The sequence below is a fragment of the Dryobates pubescens genome, chromosome 19 (genome assembly GCF_014839835.1).
Source record: "Dryobates pubescens isolate bDryPub1 chromosome 19, bDryPub1.pri, whole genome shotgun sequence".
In the NCBI taxonomy this organism is placed as follows: Eukaryota; Metazoa; Chordata; class Aves; order Piciformes; family Picidae; genus Dryobates; species Dryobates pubescens.
Window position 1 is genome coordinate 15,221,385 of NC_071630.1, and position 19,368 is coordinate 15,240,752.

Sequence of the window (19,368 nt, forward strand, 5' to 3'; positions counted from 1 at the left end):
TAGAGATTTGAAAAAGTTTCTTAATTCGTATGGTGCATTTCTTGTACAAAATCATGAAAGAGGTGATGCGATTAGCCCTTGGGTATTGGAATCTGCTGCACGAAGGTGTCAAGCAGAAGAAAGCAGTAGGGTTTGACGAGATGGGGTTTGTTGATCAGTATTGTAATGGAATCCAATTCCGTTTAGAGCTTGCCCTTGCATCGGGAGCCATGTGGTCAGCTGATGAAATTGCTGAGCTGTGTTACCTGCATTATAGGACCAGACTTCCTAAGCAGGGGAAACCAGATCCAAAGAGGGAATGGACTTCACTGGCAGCTGTTGTCAAAGTGGAGTCTGCAACTCAAAGAGAGGTTCTTGCTAGTCCAGGGAATTTGCAGGGTAAGACTAAATTGATGAGTTGTGTGGACTGAGGGGGGAAGGGGAAGAGATGGCAGTCCTTGATGCTTCTCTGTTTTTCCAAGACACATTAAAAAAACCCAGATGTACATTGCTGCTTGTCCTGTTTCTGTCTCCTCCTAAATTCTTTGCTCTTTATTACTGTGACAGCTTTTACAGCTTCTGTCTGAATAGAGATAGTTTAGTGAAATACCATTCTTCCCAGACTGCAGCTAATGTAAACTTTGGCAAAAGTGTGTTCAGCTACTGTTTGAAAGAAGCCTAGGAAGGTCTCCATTTACTCTCCCTTGGCAGATGCATTATTACAGTGGGTGTTTGTATTAGTTCATTGTCATCTTTTCCCTTACTGGCACTGTTGTCATGCAGATTGTATCCCATGCTTCTTTCTTATGTGTTTGGGGAATCCTATACTAGTGTGTTTAGCATATCCTGCTGTGTGTTTAGCATATCAATCCTGTGTTAGTACTCCTGCTATGGAATGTTAAGATTTTTATTTCCTAGCACTAATGCTTCTGCTGATATGTTGAGTTCTTCAGCTGATGCCATTTCCTTTCTGGAATGTCACATGCCCTGCCTCCTTGTACCTTCCCTTCTGCATGAGAACAATGTTCCTGGTGACAAGTTTGTTCAGTTAATGTTTCTTTTCTCAGTAACAAAGGAAGTTGTTGCTATGGGAACTGGAACAAAATGTATTGGCCAAAACAAAATGAGAAAAACTGGTAAGTATGATGTAAAACCCGTGAACAGACTACCTATACTACCTTTGTTCTTGCTGCTGTCATAGAATCAATGAAAATGTCCAAGGCACTGAGCTCAGGCTTGTGGATGGAAGCCAGAAGTGTAAGAGAGGGCAACAGGCAGCCAGAAGGACTGCCCTTAAAGTATGCCTCACTTGCTGCCTTGAAAATGAATAAACTTCCTTGTATGTGGAAATTGTAGTTTACGCTCTGAGTCTGCGTATTTAAAGACAAATTTCATAATTAAAAGCAAACCAAAACATAAGCAAAATAAGTGTATTTCAGTCACCTGTTACACTCTGGTTTTATAGTAGTGTGTGGCAAAAGATACCACTGCTGAGTAAGGGTAGGGGTGAAACCAGGTGATCTGTCAGAAAAACTTCTAGAAAGAGGACTCCTATAATCTGGCCTCTTATTTGTGAAATAAAAGCTGATCTACACATCCTGTTCCTTTAGACACTGCAATAGGAAAGCACTGCAGGAAGTTTGAGGGTGAGATTTGGTAAACATCAGAATTACTTACAAAGAAAAGTAATTTAAATTGTAGGACATAGTACAAGAAGAAACTGCAATGAAAAACTTGACAAACACTTGAAACTTTCTGGATGTTATACTTAATCCTAGAAGATCAAGGTTTACTATTCAAGACAAACATCAGGATGGTTTTTGAAGGAATAAGATAATCACAGAATGTTAGGGGGTTAGAAGGGGCTTTGAAAGATCATCCAGTCCAACCCCCCTGCTAGAGCAGGATCATCCATACCCGTTCACACAGGAATGCATCCAGGCAGGTTTTGAATATCTCCAGAGAGGGAGATAGGAAGCTACTGTTTATTCAATTCAAAATATTTCAGGTATTAGAAGAATTAAAATAAGGTGTTTAAACAAGTCTGACTTGTCATGGAATGAAGACTTATCCTTCATTTAAGTAGGCTGACCTCCTTTTGTAGTGATTGGAAGTTTAAATATTTTGCAATAAGCTAATATGTCAAACTTTCAAATGCTAACAAATCTGGAGAACTGTTGTCTCTCAGATTGCTTTGTTCATCTCCTTTCCAGTAGTGGTTCATATTGTTCTCATTTGGTTGTTGCTTTAGGAGACATTCTGAATGACAGTCATGCTGAAATTGTGGCCAAGAGGAGCTTCCAAAGGTGAGGTGTGAAATCCACGTGCTGCTATCCACTGCCTCTTGATGTTTTTTGTTGTGATAGAAATGGTTTTGACCTATAGCTGAAATAGCCAGCTTCAGAGAGGAGAGTAGGTAACACTTTTTTTTCCCTCTTTGTTAGCAGTTTAACCTAATTTTTACACTTCTAGGTATTGTTAAGGCCCTTTAACAAGACTTTTTTTCTTCTCCATTCTTGTAGAGACTCTGAAAAAGTAGGATCTGGTTTCATGTACTGTCAGTGCTAGTCTGATGGTTAGCTGTCAAGGGTAGCCTTTTTGCTGTTTCAAACATACCAGTCCTCTTATTCATATTGGGTAAGCTGGTTCAAGGAACTAAGCCAGGAGAATAGTAGTGGTACTGAAACAAGTACATTTCTTGCAGTTCAGTGCCACCAAACTCTCTCTACAACTACCTGAAGGGAGGTTGTAGCCAGGAGGGGGTTGGTCTCTTCTCCCAAGCAACCAGCACCAGAACAAGAGGACACAGTCTCAGGCCGTGCCAGGGGAAGTTTAGGCTTGAGGTGAGGAGAAAGTTCTTCACAGAGAGAGTTGTTGGCCATTGGAGTGTCCTGCCCAGGGAGGTGGTGGAGTCACTGTCCCTGGAGGTGTTCAAAAAAAGGATTGGTTGTGGCGCTTGAAGCCGTGGTTTAGTTAGCCATGAGGTGTTGGGTGACAGGTTGGACTTGATGACCTCTGAGGTCTTTTCCAACCTTACTGATTCTGTGATTCTGTAAACCAGCTCACAGAATCAGATGAGCTGCAGTGCTGGTAAAAATGCAGACTGGGAGGAGGAGACCTTAGGTATATGACTTCAGGAGGCAGCTAACTTCACTGAATTGAACCCTTTGTGGTCTGTTATTAAGGTGCCAATAACGTGTTTGTGTTTCTGGAGTCAGTTGGATCTGATTTATTTGTAGAAGCCTAACTGCCTTTTCCATTAGAGATTTCATCAGGAAAGACCAGTGGGCATATCATTTTTGTTGTTTTCCCATGAATCAAGATTGTAAATGTTTCATGAGAACTTTCTTAACAGGTATCTTCTCCACCAGATGTGGCTGGCAACTTCCCATCAGCAAGGCAGCATCTTTATTCCAGGAATGGAAACTGGGAAATGGAAACTCAACCCAAGTATCATATTTGTTTTCTTCTGCAGTCACACCCCATGTGAGTATTCAGGAGTGAATCAGTTTTATGGCTCACCCTAGCACAATTTTTTTTCTGCCCCTTGCCTTTCTTTGGTTTGTTTTTGGTCTGGAGTGAGTGAGGCAGTAACTCAGTGTTATCTGTATGCCCCTTAAGATGTACTTGACTGGACCTTCACAGATAAATTTGATGTTTTATCTCACTGGATGTGATTCATGAGAATTCAATAAATCCCAAGTGCAGAATGTTAGGGGTTGGAAGGGACCTCGAAAGATGATCTAGTCCAAACCCCCTGCTGGAGCAGGATCACCTAGACTAAATCACACAGGAACACATCCTGGTGGGTTTTGAATGTCTGCAGAAAAGGAGACTCTGCAACCTCTGTGGGCAGCCCATTCTAGTGTTTCATCACCCTCACAGTAAAAAAGTTTTTCCTTATGCTCATGTGGAACCTCCTGTGTTCCATCTTGCATTCATTGGACATCTCTGAGAAGAGCCTGGCTCCGTCCTCCTGACACTTGCCCTTCATGTATTTATAACCATTAATGAGGTCATGTACTGCTGGTCATACAGTGGAATATTTCACCATCTCTTTAAAACATAATGGCTACTGTTTTCTCTTCCAGAAACTGAAGAGAGCTCCTGTCATATGCTGGGTGCTTTTGAACATTGGCTCTTTGCATTCAAATTTTAAGGGAAAACATTGGCATTTACCACAATGCCCCAAAAACCCCCAAACCCTACCCACCACACACAAAACTCCCAAGTTACCAAACAAAAGCCAACAAAAAAAATGAAAACAGGGAAAAAACCCCAAACAACCACAAAACAAGCTTCCTCTACAAACAGCCAAAAAAAAAGCCACTCTCCCCAACTTTTTGTGGAATGGAATTGAACTTTTTGTTTTGTCATGGAAAATGCAGGAATGTGACCTCTTGGTGTATCAGCTTACTGTTTGTCTCACTCAATGTTACTACACTCTCACTGGTGTGATCTTCAACTGCTAGCCTGTAGCCACAGAAAGAGGTCTAAGCGCTCTCAAAATCTGCCTGCTCAGCGCTTCAGTAGCAAATGAGCTGCTCAACATTTTAATGATTTTCATAGCATTGATGGAATATGCTGTGGTGGTTTTCTTTGTTAGTGCAGTATGAGACTAGAACCTACATCAAGTTCTGTAGCAAGTATAATTTCTTGACTGCCTTTTTCTCACATGCTGGTCAGGCTTTGTTTGCTTTGAAATGAGCTTCAGAATTTTGGTTTTGAGCTTGTTTAGTGATACAGATTAACATTTCCATCCTGATTTGATGAGTTGTTCTTTAATTTAACTAAGCAATACAAACCTCAAAAGAGTAATTAAACTAGTTTTATTATGAATCATCTACTTTCCTTGTCTGTCAAATGACTTTGAGACTTTTTGCTTTATAATTTTGGGTTTAAATTTTGCCTTTTAAAAATTATTTTGTAGGTAGAATGCAAAACTTGAGATTAAACTTACATTGGCTCAAATGTCAGTGAAGTCTGATTCATCATTGTACAGGGCAATGTTGTTCTCATAATTCAATTTTCATGTCTGTGCCTCTATGAAAGCTAGTAGTGGTTGTAATACTACTGGTGTGATGTATTGTAATAATGAGAGATGCATTTTTCAGCCAGTTTTGATGTTCTTTCTTTTGTTCTAGGTGGAGATGCATCTATAATTCCAATTACTGAGACAGAGAAGCAGCTTTCCAAGACAGTGGCTGGAGATGATTTAGCTGAACAATCAGCAGAGTGTAGCAGTAACCATGATCATTTAGGCCCAGGAGATAAAAGGAAATCAGAGAAAATGCCAAGTAATCATATGATCAAGAGAATGAAAACTGATGATGATGGTTATTTTCCTGTCATGACTGAAGACCTGGCAACTCAGCAAGAGTCTGTGAAACAAGAAGATGACAGTAATCCAAAGAGTTGTGAGTGTTCTGCAGAGGTGCCAGCAGCTAATAAAGACACTGGCTTAGGGAGAGAGGAGGTAGTAGATGTTCATAGAACTGGAGCAAAATGTGTGCCTGGAGAGCTAGGTGATGCCAAAACACCTGGGCTCGGGTATCACTGTGTGGGATTATTACGAGTGAAGCCAGGTCGTGGTGACAGAACGTGCTCCATGTCCTGCAGTGATAAACTGGCTCGCTGGAATGTCTTGGGATGTCAGGGAGCTCTTCTGATGCACTTCCTGCAGTATCCAGTGTATCTGTCAGCAATTGTGGTGGGGAAGTGTCCATACAGCCAAGAAGCTATGCGGAGAGCAATTATTGAAAGGTAAGTGCTCTTTGGGAAGTCAGGAAAGGAGTGTGGAGACAAATCAATTATGGAAGACAATGTCACATAAATATCAGGACTTTGCACCAAAGTGATCTGCAGAAAATGTGAATTTCTGCAAATACATATTTTCAGAAAATAGCCCTGTATAGTATGGAAAAAGATGACTACTGCTAACAGATCAAACTTGAAGATTCACAAAAGATTTTCCATTAGATTCAGGATGATCTCCTTGATTGTCCCTTTACAGAGCAGTGAGAAGCTGTTACCCACCTAAGATTTTTCTAGAAGCCTTCCAGCAGAAAAAGCAGCTAGGAGGACAGAAATTCAGCATAGTGAAGATTTTTCGCCTAGTGAAGTTGAACAATCAAGAAAAGTTTTAACTTACTCAGTTATCCATACTCCACAAAGTCATTCTGAATAGCTGTAAGTTCCCTTTTATACAACAGTGTTGGTGAGGAAAAGCAGCTTTTCTTCCTTGCAGGGTCATTTCTAAAATTAAGTTAAAAAGTCACCAAATCCATCTGTCCTAAAGGTGAAGTGACTTCTGGTAGTCATTGATCGATCATGGCAGTTGGAAGAAGTTCTTGAAGACTGGAGGAAAGATGTCAGTCCATTCTTGAAGAAGGGCAAGAATAAGGACTTGGGTAGCTATAGGCTGTTCAGCCTCCTCTTGAGCCTTGGGAAGTAGGCTCTAGAACCCATTTACAGGCACATGATAATCAGAAAAAGAATGGATTCACCAAGAGGAAGTCACGCTCGACCAACTTGAAAAACTTTTATGATAAAGCTTCTGGCCTTGGTGGTGAGGGAAAAGCAGCAGATACTGTCTACCTAGACTTCAGTAAGGCTTTTTGTAAGACCCTCACAGAAAACCTGTTAAGTACTGACTGGATGAGCAGACAGTGAGGTGGACTGAAAAGTAGCTGAACAGCTGAGTCCAGAGGGTGGTGATCAGAGGCTGGAGCACCTCGCCTATGGAGGCAGACCGAGAGAGTTGGGCATATTCAGTCTGGAGAGGAGAAGGCACCCAGGAGACCGTACTGTGGCCTTCCAGTATCTTAAGGAGGCCTATAAGAAAGCTGGTGGGGGACTTTTTAGGGTGTCAGGTAATGATAGGACTAGGGGTAATGGAGCAAAACTGGAAGTGGGTAGATTCAGATTGGGCATTAAAAAGAAGTTCTTCACCTTGAGAGTGGTGAGACACTGGAACAGGTTGCCTGGGGAGGTGGTAGAAGCCCCATCCCTGGAGGTTTTTAGGGCCAGGCTGGATGGGGCTCTGAGGAACCTGATGTAGTGAGAGGTGTCCCTGTCCATGGCAGGGATGTTGGAACTAGATGATCCTCGAGGTTCCTTCCACCCCTGACAATTCTATCATAAATTTCACTGAATCTGTTTGGGACCAGACTCAAAACCACTTGCACTTTTCTGTGCTTACGTTAGGTGTCAGCACATCTCACTTTTACCGGACGGTTTCCGTGCTCAGGAGGTGAAGATGCTGCAATCGAATCTTCAGTTTGAGCATAGCCGTCAGGCAATCCAGGAGGTTCAAGCTAACAGCAAAACAAAACTTGTTCCTTGTAGTGCAGGTGAGTTAAGCTGGGCTGGTTGCATAATTGTATGTAGAAGTCCAAATAGAAATTAGGTGGTTTTGTTGGTTTCCTAAAATTGAACATCATTCATTACCATTCATTATCATCACAGAGGCAAAGTGTGACTTTTAGCAGGAAATTAATTGTTAATAATTCATATTACTTGGTTCAACTTCTATTTCCGTTTAGGGAATATTCAGTCTGAATAAACACTTGGCTGATACTATAAAGAATTTATACTCTAAACCAAAACAGAAAATAACCAGCAAAAGCAAAAGTTTTGAGGGCAATAAGAAAACAAAAATATCAAAAGGCTTCTTGTTTCAGTTAGTTTTGCATTCTGCTTGGTAATGAGCAGAACACTCTTGCCATGCTGTGTTATGCTTGTAATTGTTCCAGAAATCTGTGAGTGTAGAAAGAATACAGAGCAGTATAGTGTAAGGGTTTAATTGACAGAGATTTTGGACATTGCATTTTTTGTCACAGTGGTGAATGAACATGCAAGTCACGTTGTGATTCAGCAACATTTGGGGAGGAAAAAAAACAGTGGAGCTGCTGCTGTATGTGTATGATTAAGCAGTTTCTTTAAACTTGGGCATGCCTGCCTTCTATTTGTGTAATTTTCTGGCTTAACTGGAGCTGGAAGTTACTCTGTTACAAAGAGCTGATGATAAAGTAGAATGAAAAAAAGGGGGTCCCTTAATGGAATTCATTACATTGGAGTTACTTACAGGTGCTAGGAAGGAAAATACTTCTGATACTGTGAGAGAGAGAACAAAATCCATCATTGAAAAATAGTCTCAATTCACTTAACAAAGAAGATCTGAAGCTGACTGTGACCAAGTTCCTCTGTGTGCCTGTCTTTCTGTACAGTTGCTCAGGTCATTCTGTTAAATAAAGATGGATGATGCTTTATCACACTTTGCATCTATGAATTATGCTGAGCTGATATTTTTCTTGAAGGAGTTGAAATCAGAATAAACTCTGGATTCAGGGTTGCTTTACATTGAGTGTTGAAATATGCTCAATAGGAACATTTCAGCTGGTATTTTTAAAAAGAAGAATGTGTCCTGTTTGATATTTTTACACTTGTGATAACTGTGAAGAAATGATAACACTTTCATTTTCAGTACATTTTTATCTGCTTGTCCTCTGACCAGGTGGTTTTAAATATTACACACCTGGAGGGTTTAATGTTTAATAGCAGTTGTGTGTGTTTAATGTTCTAAGATATTGCACAGGATTTTCATGGAGTAAATACAGTGTTGTACCTGTCACAATACAAATGCAATTTATACTTAAGAGTGCGGCAGCTGCATCATACAGCTGGATCATAACACAAGTGTGATTAACATAACCAGTCTCCATAATAGGCTTTATCCTGTGTAGTCTTTGAGCATCTTGAACAGCATGATGGTATCATGAAGGAGAGAAGCTCTGAAAATTGTTTTTAGAGTTAATGCATGTGCAGCTGCTGTGCCTGTTAGGAACAGGGAGAAATGGAAGAACTCAGGGAACAAAAATTGTCTCAAGGCTGTGGAAGTTAAAGGAACTATTATTAGGCTATGGAAGGACAGATTAAGCCTATCAATCAGTTGTGGTTTCATTAGCATGCTACTGATGCTTTGCTAGTTATTTATAAATCTTTGAAATATGATGTGCAGAGCTTCAGCATTAAGAAGTTTACAGTCTAAGATGGTAATAAGGTTACCATAATGGGGGCAAAGGATAAGGTTGGTGGCATTTGTTACCTCTCCTAACAAATTATTTTTATTTGATTACTAGCTAATGCATTTTTCAGCTGAAGTCTTACAGGTTTTTGATGTATATCAATTATCAAGCACAGAGAGATAGAGTATACCATAAAATAGTAGCATACAATAAGTAAGGAAAACATAGTGTGACTGGTGCAGGTAATGTGGGGGAGTATTTCACAGCCTGATAGGAAAAGAAGCTGGTTGACTTGGAAATTTCTTCCATGTTGGTCTGGATAGGATGCACAGAAAAAAGCAGAATCTCTCTAAGAATTAGAGACTTAATAAGCTGGAGATCAAATGTGTAGAAGCATGGGTTCTTATAGGATGGGATTTAAGATGAAAGCTCTGTGTGTATGCATATACTTTGTTTATTTATTTAATTATTTGAACATAATATACCTGTTCTTTTAGGTCCTGGAATCCTGACTAAAAAAAACACGGCTCTCTTTCTAGTCTAAACTATTTTGGGATGCAGCATGTTACCATGTGAAGACATAGACTGAAAGGAACTGTTAAGTTCTGCCTTTGTGATGGGAGTGTCTCCCTTGTTCATAATCATTTTTTCTACAGCTATCAGTTGGAGTGCAGTTCCTGAGCAGCCTCTGGATGTCACCTCAGATGGCTTCCGGCAGGGAACAACAAAGAAGAGGATTGGGAGCCTTCAGAGCAGGTGTGGAAATGCTGTGATACCTGGATGAAGATATCTTACTCGTTAGCATACATGCTTCTGTCCGCTCATGTGATGTGCAGTGGATTATCTCAGCAGAGAGAAATCTAAGAGTGGGAGAAAAATGGGAAAGGTAGGGAGAGGAGGAAAAGGAAGAGTAACTGTGTAAGGGAGAGAAGAGTAGTAGTGACAAAAGTTGAGAGTTAAAGCATATCCTATTTCTTTGTCACTGTTGATTAAAGAAAGCGTGGTAGTGAGTAGCTATGATCAATTTGACTTAAGACATTTATTGGTGAAGTTTGCAGAATTTTTGCTTTGTGCTTTCAGGTTGATGGCTGTGAAGGAAATGTGTGTTGCAAGTCCTCTTTTTACATTTCTTTTCTGTAAGGCTCTGACCTTGGATGTATGATTGTTAAAAGTATTGCTGTGAAATGTGCCTTAGAGTTTGAAAAATGTGCTTGTAAACCTCTGCAGGGAAATTTCTAGTTCTGTTTCACAGTTTGCTCACTTATGGGGAGGTGAGCAGAGCTATCGTTGGTCTGTGGAAGTTCAGCTTCACAGCTGAGCTCATGTTTTGGTGGTTGACTGCTTATACTACCAGTTTGTCAATAGTCACATTGCTCATTTTTCCCAGGTCTTTTGGGAGAAAGAAGGTAATCCTGACAGTATTAAATAAAATTATTAGTAGAGCTTGGACAGTTCTTGTGGGGAATTCATTCACATGCCAGTCAGTTGCACATTCTGAGCTTCTTGAATTTAAGCCTGACTTGGCTGAAGCTCATCCTGGTATACCTTAGTATTTCCAAATTTTCCCTGGAAAGAGGAGAACCAGGAACTTTGTCATTTGTGTCCAGTACTGATGTCTGGGGTATCATTAGCACAGATGACCCGGGTGAGCTGGAGTGTTTTTAGAGACAGTCTTTATCTGCCTTATGTGTATTGGTTTTCAGTATGTGATGAGTAACATACTCCAGAAAGATCAGACAAAGCAATCAGCCTGTTTCTTCTCAGTAGGCTTAAATTTGTTGGGTAGCATTTGTGCATCAGCTCTAAAACTTCAGAGCTGTTTGCTAGCTGCCAGCATGTGCACAAAACTGTAGGAACTTCGTGTTGAGAGTTGCTCTCTTTTTCTCACATACGCTCAAAATTGACTAAAACATTCAAAAGGTATTAGAGAGGGCCTACAAGACACTGGCATTGCAAAGGTCTCCTTTCCTTAGCAAATAAGGACTAAAAGTGATCTCAAGAAATAATTAAACTGTTTACACTTTCATGATAAATAGTCACAAAAGGAACTTTTATCATAAAAATAGGGAATTGACAGCCTTGTTGAGGGGGATGTGTTTAGTAATAAACAAGACTTGTGTTTATACCATGTTTTTATTCCCTCAAGAAACCTCAGGATGATTGGTGGGGGGGGGCTGTTGTTTGAGGTTTTTCCCCCTCTCAGTGTGCTAGATAACACTAAATATCAAGGAAAGTGAATTTTAAAGGAATAGCCTAAAACTACCACTCTAAGGGCCTAAAGCTGACAGAGATGCATGCGGTATCTTCAAAAGGTTTTTGAGACGTTGTTTCCCTTTATTTCTCGATGAGCCAGTTAGCGTTCAGCCGGGCTGCGGCATGTGTCACCATTGTGAAAAGGACAGCATTGTTCCAGATACTTCCGCTGGTTCTTTCATTTGTCCTGAATAATACAAAGTTTGCCAGTTTGAACAAACCTTGGAGGCCTTCTCTGCTTGTTTGATGGGTTCTGAGACTAGTCCTTCTGGCTAAACCTGCTGTAGTTTGAGCTGATGATGGTGCAATCTCGCAGAGATAACAATGCGGGGGTATTAAAGCGTTCTCTCTGCAAACTGACAATGCTGGCTGGGATAATGGGGACAATGCTGCTCTTTCTCAATGGAACATATTAAAGAAAGGGCAAGTGGGCAGCTTGGATGGGGCAGGAAAAGTTAAATTGAGAACTTTGTACATTCTTTTATTTTAAGTTTTTCTCTATCAGATCCAAGATCTGTAAAGTGGAGCTCTTTCATACGTTCCAAAAGCTGGTGGCAAGTGTTTCACAAGAGGATCTACCAGACACTCTCCGGTAAAGTCATTTTCATTATGTTTAGAAGAGTGCATTTATCTTAATGGAACTCAAGAATCTCATGAATCTCACTTTAGATAACTTCATGGCTAAAATTTGACACTTGAGAACTCTGGCACGTGTTTGATGGGTTAGGAAGACTCTCCTTTTGGCTTTTTCTAATCATCTCCTTGGTGAAACAGCTGTCACACATCTCATGTGTTGTTGACAGGAGAAATTGCAGGTGGTTGGTTTGCTTGGAGTTAAGGTAACAGTTTTGGACAGCTGATCTCATTTGAAGGCTTACTTCTTCTCAAAAGAGTAAACTTTGTTCTTGATGATGGAGCCTTATCCTTCTATTGTGCTAGATCCGGTGTCTGTTGGACACCTCTGTAAGCCTCTTCAACTTGCTGCCTTGGCAGAAACCTCTTTCTTCTTTTTTTTTACCCCTGAGTTATAATGAACTTGTCTGAAAGTGCAGTGGCCAGATGCAGAAGAAGTGAAGAGAGAAAAGAGAGGAGAAAGTATTATCCTTTTTTGAAAATGTGAGTTGTTAGATTAGCTGCCTGCAGCACTGTGCCTTTGGTGGTGTTCAAACTCCCCTATCCCAAAACTGGCATGGAGTTACTGGTGCCTGGTTGGTGATTATTAATTCTATCAAATGCCACTTCTCAGATTCACAAGAAGGAAGAGTTTGAGGTAAACAAAAAGTTTACGTCTTTTTTCATCTAAATGTATGGTAGAGTCAGACCCAGTAAGATGAGGTAGTGTGCAGGGCTATTTCTGCAGTGCATATCTTACAGAGGTGGAGACTTTGTGGAAAAGAGTAGAAAGAAGCTTCTGTCTAAAGAAAGTATACATGGAGGTTTCTTCTACATTATTAGAAAAAGGTTTGGTTTATCAGGCTGGAGTTTCTTGCAGTAATCTTCCAATCCTGCATTGCATGCATTAAGTATTTGGTGGTATTCCAGCCTGAAAAGCTACCACGGAGCAGGGTGTAGCTTTGTATATACAGAAACTTCTACCTCACTTGGGCTTAGAGAAGGTTCGAAATCCATTGCCTTGGAAGGTTTATGCTGTTTTAGATATGATTTCAGCAGTGCTGGGATGCAGTTATACCAGCTGTTGAGCTGCTTTAAGTGCTTGTAGCTGATGATGGGGGTGGCTCTGCAGCAGTCTCTGCTGCTACTGGCTACAGATTCCTGTTTTCTCCCTTCTATCAGTAGCACTTCTCCAACCTTAGAGTGACCAAATTCAACTAGCTAAGGTGGCAGAAATTATTTTCATGCCTTCTCTGTTTTCTGTTGGACTAATGAGCTAGGCTAAGAAAGATAGTGAAACCTATGCAAAGGAAGTGGGAGGTATGTGTGGCTGGAAGCTGGGGTGATAGGCCATTTCTATCTTTCATGGTACTAAGACATTAGATGAGATAAACTTAGCCAAAATCAGCACACTCTGGATCTTTAATTATCAGCTCTTGTCTGTAGCAGCATCTTATAACTATTTTAAAGTTCTGATGATGTTGTCTGAAAAACAGGTTATTTCACCCAGTGTGCAACAGCCAGTATACACACAGAGCTCAGCAATATTGCACCACTTTGGATGCTGAGGAGTCACCCACAAAGCTAGCACACCTCCCCAGAAATTCCCCACGTGCTATATACAATTTCATATCACCAAACTTCTTAAATTAAAACAACAATATGTCCAAATTTGATAGCACATGTTCTGAGAGGGGTGGTCTTGCACTAAGGGGCTTCTCAGCACAAGGGTGGGTTTCAGTATTCTGATAGATTCACTTGAGTGAAAGTGAAGTTCACTTATTAGGAACCTAAGTTGCAACAGTTTTACATCTCCATGGTTTGGTGATAAATGTTTCTTCTGATGACAAGCTCTTGTTTCTTTAGGTTCTGATGTACTTGGTGTCTTCTTACAGCCTTTTGTTTTACTTGGATGGGACCTTCCAGCACAGGCTAGGCATCCTCAGTCTGTCAGCAGTTCTTTAAGTTCCCAGCAAGTTAAGCTTGCCCTGCTGAGTGCAGTGTATTTAACCCTAACTTAACATCACTATAACTTCGGCATTTAGTCAAACAGTTCCACTTGGATAGCAATGTCAACATGAGCCATGCCACTGCTGAAATGTTTTAAACTGATTCTGTAGGTGACAATACACCTTAATTCCTTAATTCTTCTTTAAATGTGAAATTACTAGCCTCTCTTGGGTGGGAGTTTGTCCTCGCTTGTTTAGCCGTTATAATTTCTTCAGAATGGAGTGTGAGCCAGTGCACTGTTGGGTAGGTGACTCATTGTGTTGATCATGTGCTGCTTACATAAAGACACTTTACCTCAGGGCTTTTCTGGACTCCAGTGGCTTTGTAATTTCCGTTTGACTTTTTTGTCCTTAACCATTTTTCTGTCTGGGCTTCTCCTGACAAAATCCAGCTGATCAGCAGATGTGGCATCATGTTTAGACTGTATTTATAAACTCTACTTATACACTGGAGGTGCTAGCTCTCCAGTCAGCTTGTCCAAATGCTTTTCTTTTGGAGTCTTTGTTTTTCCTACTCTTCACTTAAAAGGCAAAATAAATGAATGTCTTGCACTGCTGTTCATGTTTTCTTCCCTTTCCAGAGAATATTCTGATGTAGTTTCTTCCTTTTCCCTCATTTCCTCCTTGTAATTGAAATCTGAGATAAGAAATCCCAAATCTCAGATTTATTCCTCAGACTACTGTGTATTTAACTGCTATCCAATTTTGTATTTTCTTTCCACTCAAATGTATCTGGGTATCTCCTCCCACAAATACTGTGTTACACTGTCACTCAGTTTCCTTTTCCATCTTTGCCTCTAAGTTCCTGCCCTGCCTCTTCTCGATCACTCTCTGGTGTCTTGGCTCCCATCTTTTCTGCTGTATCAGGGGAATCTCATTTTGTAGTCCTTTCAGATGTCCTGAGCAACTTGTCTTGGTAGCTGTAGTGTATCTTAGGGCAGGGATCATTATTTACTTAACCCTTCCTTCATCTACTCTTGTCCACTGTCAGAACTAGGGTGCTGGGGCAGTTAAAACTTTACATGGAAGTAGTACACCGATCCCAACGTTCTTCTGTTTTCTTTCCTGTGTGTAAAACCACTTCTGCTTTCTGTGCCTTCCATTCCCTTTAATTCTTGACTTGAATTCTTGTGCCAGATTGAAGAGCCTTTTATGTAGCCTTTTTTGCCCCATCAAAACACCCATCATAATTATCTCAAGTGTTATTTTTTAGCTTCTATGTATTTTCTTCATGATTCCCCCACCCCATCTTAAATGTTGCTGGCAAAAGCTACAAAGCTAACTTTCCAGTTTTCAATGACGTTCTGAAAATCCTGTCTCCTAAGCTGGAGAGGGTAATGCAGTAACAATGTTCCAAATGCTGCATAATCTTATGTTATTGTTAAAACTTCTTACTTCATTCTGTATTTTTGTAACAGTTGGTGTCAGTTACAAAGTCTGCCTGCAATGACTGCATTTTAGTTGAAGCACTGCAAAAGTTATTGTCAGGCCAAGCTTCCTGGGCCACTATCATTATGCATTTAGAGCAGGTTTTTAGGTATTGAAGATCTGTGAGCCTTTTGCCCTCTTAGATGTGATTCATTCATTTTGGTATAAGAGTAATGCTTTGGCTGATGCCTTGCGCTTAGGTCAGTATTCTTCATGTGCAGTATGTCTGTAATTTCAAGAGCATGTTATGGATTGAATGTAAATGTTTGAAACTGGACATGGGGTTAAAAGTAGGGTTGTTTGCTGAGGAGAAACGATTGCAGCAGTGTGTTGCTTTTCTTTGCAGGCTGTCTTGCTTGTGGGCCCTTTCATGCTTAGCTTTCTTTGTGGCTAAGCACATGAATGTGTTCTAGCGTAACACTGACTTGTGTCAGTATTTTTCCAATATGTGATACCTTGCAGAATGAAATCTGTGGATCACCTCTCATGTCTTTGGCATGCAGCCATCGGAATCACTGTTACCTCTTGCACAGTAGCATAGGGGAGGGATTGAAATAGTAAAGGCAAACAAAAGGAATGTAGTCAGGCAAACCTGGACAGGCTGGAGATTTTATGATCGTACTGGGTTTTGCCAGAGGCAGCAAACTAGCATTCCCTTCTGCCCCCAAAAGTCACAGGTTCTTCATTACAAATTCTCAGAGCCTTAATGGCCCAACCAAAGCTGAAAGAGTCAAATCATGTGAGTTTTTTAGGCAGTTGTAATGTACTTAATATTTGAAAACATTTTTCCTGTATATATGTTGAAAATTTCTTAGAATCTTAATGCAGAATTTGCGCATGAATTAAATCTGTTTGATTTTTGTTAGCTTTTTGAGGCAACTGTTTTAATCACAGAATCGTAGAGTGGTAGGGGGTGGAAGGGACCTCTGGAGATAGTCCAGCCCAACCCCTCAACTAATACAGGCATGCCTAGATCAAGTTTCACAGGAACATGTCCAGGTGAGTTTTGAAAGTCTCTGGAGAAGGAGACTCTACAACTTCTCTGGGTAGCCTTTTACAGTGCTCTGGCACCCTCAAAGTAAAGGAGGCTTTTCCTTACATTTAAGTGAAACCTCCTGTGTTCTAGTTGGTACACATTGCCCCTTGTCCTGTCACTGGGTGGCACTGAAAAGAGCCCAGCCTCATTCTCTTGACCTCCAGTTTTGTATCATCAGGCAACTTGCTGAGAGTGCATTCTGTCTAGGTCATTGGTGAAGATACTGGACCCAATTCTGACCCCTGGGGAACATCACTATCTCCAGCTAGTCCCTGTGCTGTTGATGACAACCCTCTGTGCTCTGTCATTCAGCCAGTTCTCAATCCACCTCACTGTCCACTCATCTAACCCATGTTTCCTAAGCTTTACCTCTGCAGATGTTACGAGATAGTGTCCTAAAGTCTTGCTGAAGTAAACGATGTCTACTGCTCTCCCCTCATCACACCATTGTAGAAGGCTATCAGATTGGACAAGGGTGACTTCCCCTTTTTTGAATCCATGCTGGTTACTCATGATAATCTTTTCCTCCACACACTAAAGAGATGACTTCCAGAATAGGTTGTTCAACAGCCTTCTGGGGATGGAGGTGAGGCTGACTGGCCTGTAGTTTCCTGGGACCTCCTCCTTGCCCTATTTGAAGACTGAAGTGATACTGGCTTTCTTCCAGTCCTTAGGTATCTCCCCTGTTCTCCACGACCTTCTGAAACCTTACCTAGCTCACTCAGTGCTTGTGGTTGCATCCTGTCGGGACCCATGGATTTGTGGCTGTCCAGCTTGTCTAGATGATCTCTATCCCAGTCTGCCTTGACTAAAGGAGAGCCTTCCTTCATCCAGACTTTCTCTCTTACCTCCAGGGACTGCGATTCCCTCTCCTTCTCTGTAGCCTCTCTCACCAGGGCACCCACTACCCTGAGCAGTGGGCTGGCATTTTGCCTGGTATTCCTTATCCTACTGACGTACTTGAAGAAGCCCTTTTTGTTATCTTTCACATCCCTTTCCAGATTTAATTCCAAGAGGGCTTTAGCTTTCTCTTTCATCTGTTGTTAAATCCTGTAGTGATGTTGTCTGCATGGAGAATGAGACACCAAGAGGCTGTGGTCACATGTGCTCTTCTGGCTGCTAAAGTGGGGTGAAACTACTGAGCTGCTCCTTACTGTCTATCCTGCTTTTGTGGTAGCTGTGTTTTACCCTTATGTACTGCAACAGTTTCCAGACAAGGATCTGTGGAATAATCTATGTTAGAAAAATCCCACATGTGCCTTAGTTCAGTTGAATCAGACTACCGGATATGAGCTGAAGAGGCCTTGGTTTGCCAGCAGATTCAGGAAAAAGAGCAACTTTTAGCAAGGAATAAATAAAGAACAGCTGGGCATTGGAGCCTTTCTCTTGGGTTAGGGGCAGGGAATAGAATAATTTAAAAAATACATCTATCTGTCTTTATCTGGATCTATATTTATATGTCATGTTGCCTACAATCTTCCCTTCATAACTTGTTGAGTGTATAAACTTTACATGCCACATGTGGCCGACAGGCTATTTGGCAAAAGAAAATGAAAGAGGCTAAGAAAGGAATGCAAGGAAAGGAAAAGAAGTCTTGATGGAATTGTCTTGGAGGCACTTGTGTTCAGACATTCTAGACCTGAATTTCCCTATTTTCAAAATTTATGGGATAATGCACCCTGCAGTGACCAACTGTTCTGCTGCGGTTGTGGGGAGCAGGTGCTACATGAGGAAGGGGATGAGGGCACCAAAGCTGCTCAGAATCTTTTTGCTTTAGGGAGAAGATAAAAAAACTTTCTGCCTTGTCCCCTTCCCTTCCAGCCAGCAATCATTCTGCTAGCAAAACAAGGCCACCCAGTCCAAAGCATCTACCTAGTCACCTTTTCTGCTTTGCTTCAGCACTTTTTGCTGTCATGGAAGTTTTCTGTAACCTATTGTGACAGTCCAACACTGACATGCTTGTTGTTAAAGAGTGTGTAGAGGAGTTGTTTTGCCTTTTTTTTTTTTTAAGACTAACAATGTCTAGACACAAGAGCTTCAGAGCATGGCCCTCTCCAAGTCTTCTTTAGAAGCACAAGAAAACTTTACTTTGTAGCATGAAAGAGCTCACAGGGGGGCAGCATGGTTTTAGATGTTTTCTTGCTCTTCATTTTGTGATGTTGCATCCAATAGGATAATAGAATTTAATTATTTTTTTGGGTGTATTTTCTGTCAGGATGAAGACTCTAGAAACATACTGGGACTACAAGGAAGCTGCACTGAATTATCAGGAAGCCTGGAAAGTGCTGTGTAGCCAAGCCCTGCTGGGTTGGATCAAGAACGCCAAGGAATATCTGCAGTTCACATGAGAATACGTGCAAAGGTGTAAATCCAGCAATGAACCCTGGTGCACAGCAGAGACACCTCTGCAGTTCAAGAGCTAGGAAAAGGTGTCCTCTAGTTCATGTGCTGCAGGGAGGAGTGAAAAGGAAAGCAATTTAGGGAAATCTTTATTTTGGTTGAGTTGGATCCCTTTTTTATTGAAACACAGAAAAAGATCATTGCAGACAAAGTTCGGAGCTGCATGAAACAATATGCCTCCAAAAGAAAGGAAGAAGTGATGTGCTGTCCTGTTCTCTGAGGATATGATCTATCAGCTATAGTCCATTGCAACAGAAGTAATGTCAACTGAAACTGAGGCAGTGCAGTGGAAGGAAGGCTGGTATTGTAAAATTTTATTACGGTTTTCTTCTTCTACTCTTCATACTGTTATAGTTGGGTTTGTGTTGCTGGGACAACCCTCACTCTTGGCTGTCTTCCTCCAAAGCTTGGTAGAATTTTCCATGTCCTCTGGCCCCATTGCTTCTAACTGGAAATACTAGTTCTGTTAGAGAGTCTTCCTTCTGGGAGTCCTTCACATAATCGTCCATTTACTAAATATAGCCAGAGCAGAAGAGTTCTGGGGAGAACCACTTACATCCTGTGCATCTCTCTTAATTTCAGGACTTTGCCAGATAATCCCTTCACCTGCTTTGCTTCTGTGGGC

At 41.1% G+C, this 19,368-nt stretch overlaps 1 protein-coding gene across 1 annotated transcript; it reads left to right on the forward strand.

Moving 5' to 3' along the window:
* The first annotated feature begins 113 nt into the window (after positions 1-113).
* ADAT1 (adenosine deaminase tRNA specific 1) lies at positions 114-19,054 on the forward strand. Its single transcript, XM_009908932.2, has 9 exons — positions 114-378; positions 1,047-1,115; positions 2,231-2,285; positions 3,335-3,465; positions 5,124-5,742; positions 7,186-7,331; positions 9,662-9,761; positions 11,764-11,850; positions 18,559-19,054. Exons 1-9 carry the CDS (start codon positions 141-143, stop codon positions 18,689-18,691), a joined length of 1,578 nt encoding a protein of 525 aa, XP_009907234.2. The 5' UTR covers positions 114-140; the 3' UTR covers positions 18,692-19,054.
* Positions 19,055-19,368: the final 314 nt, after the last annotated feature.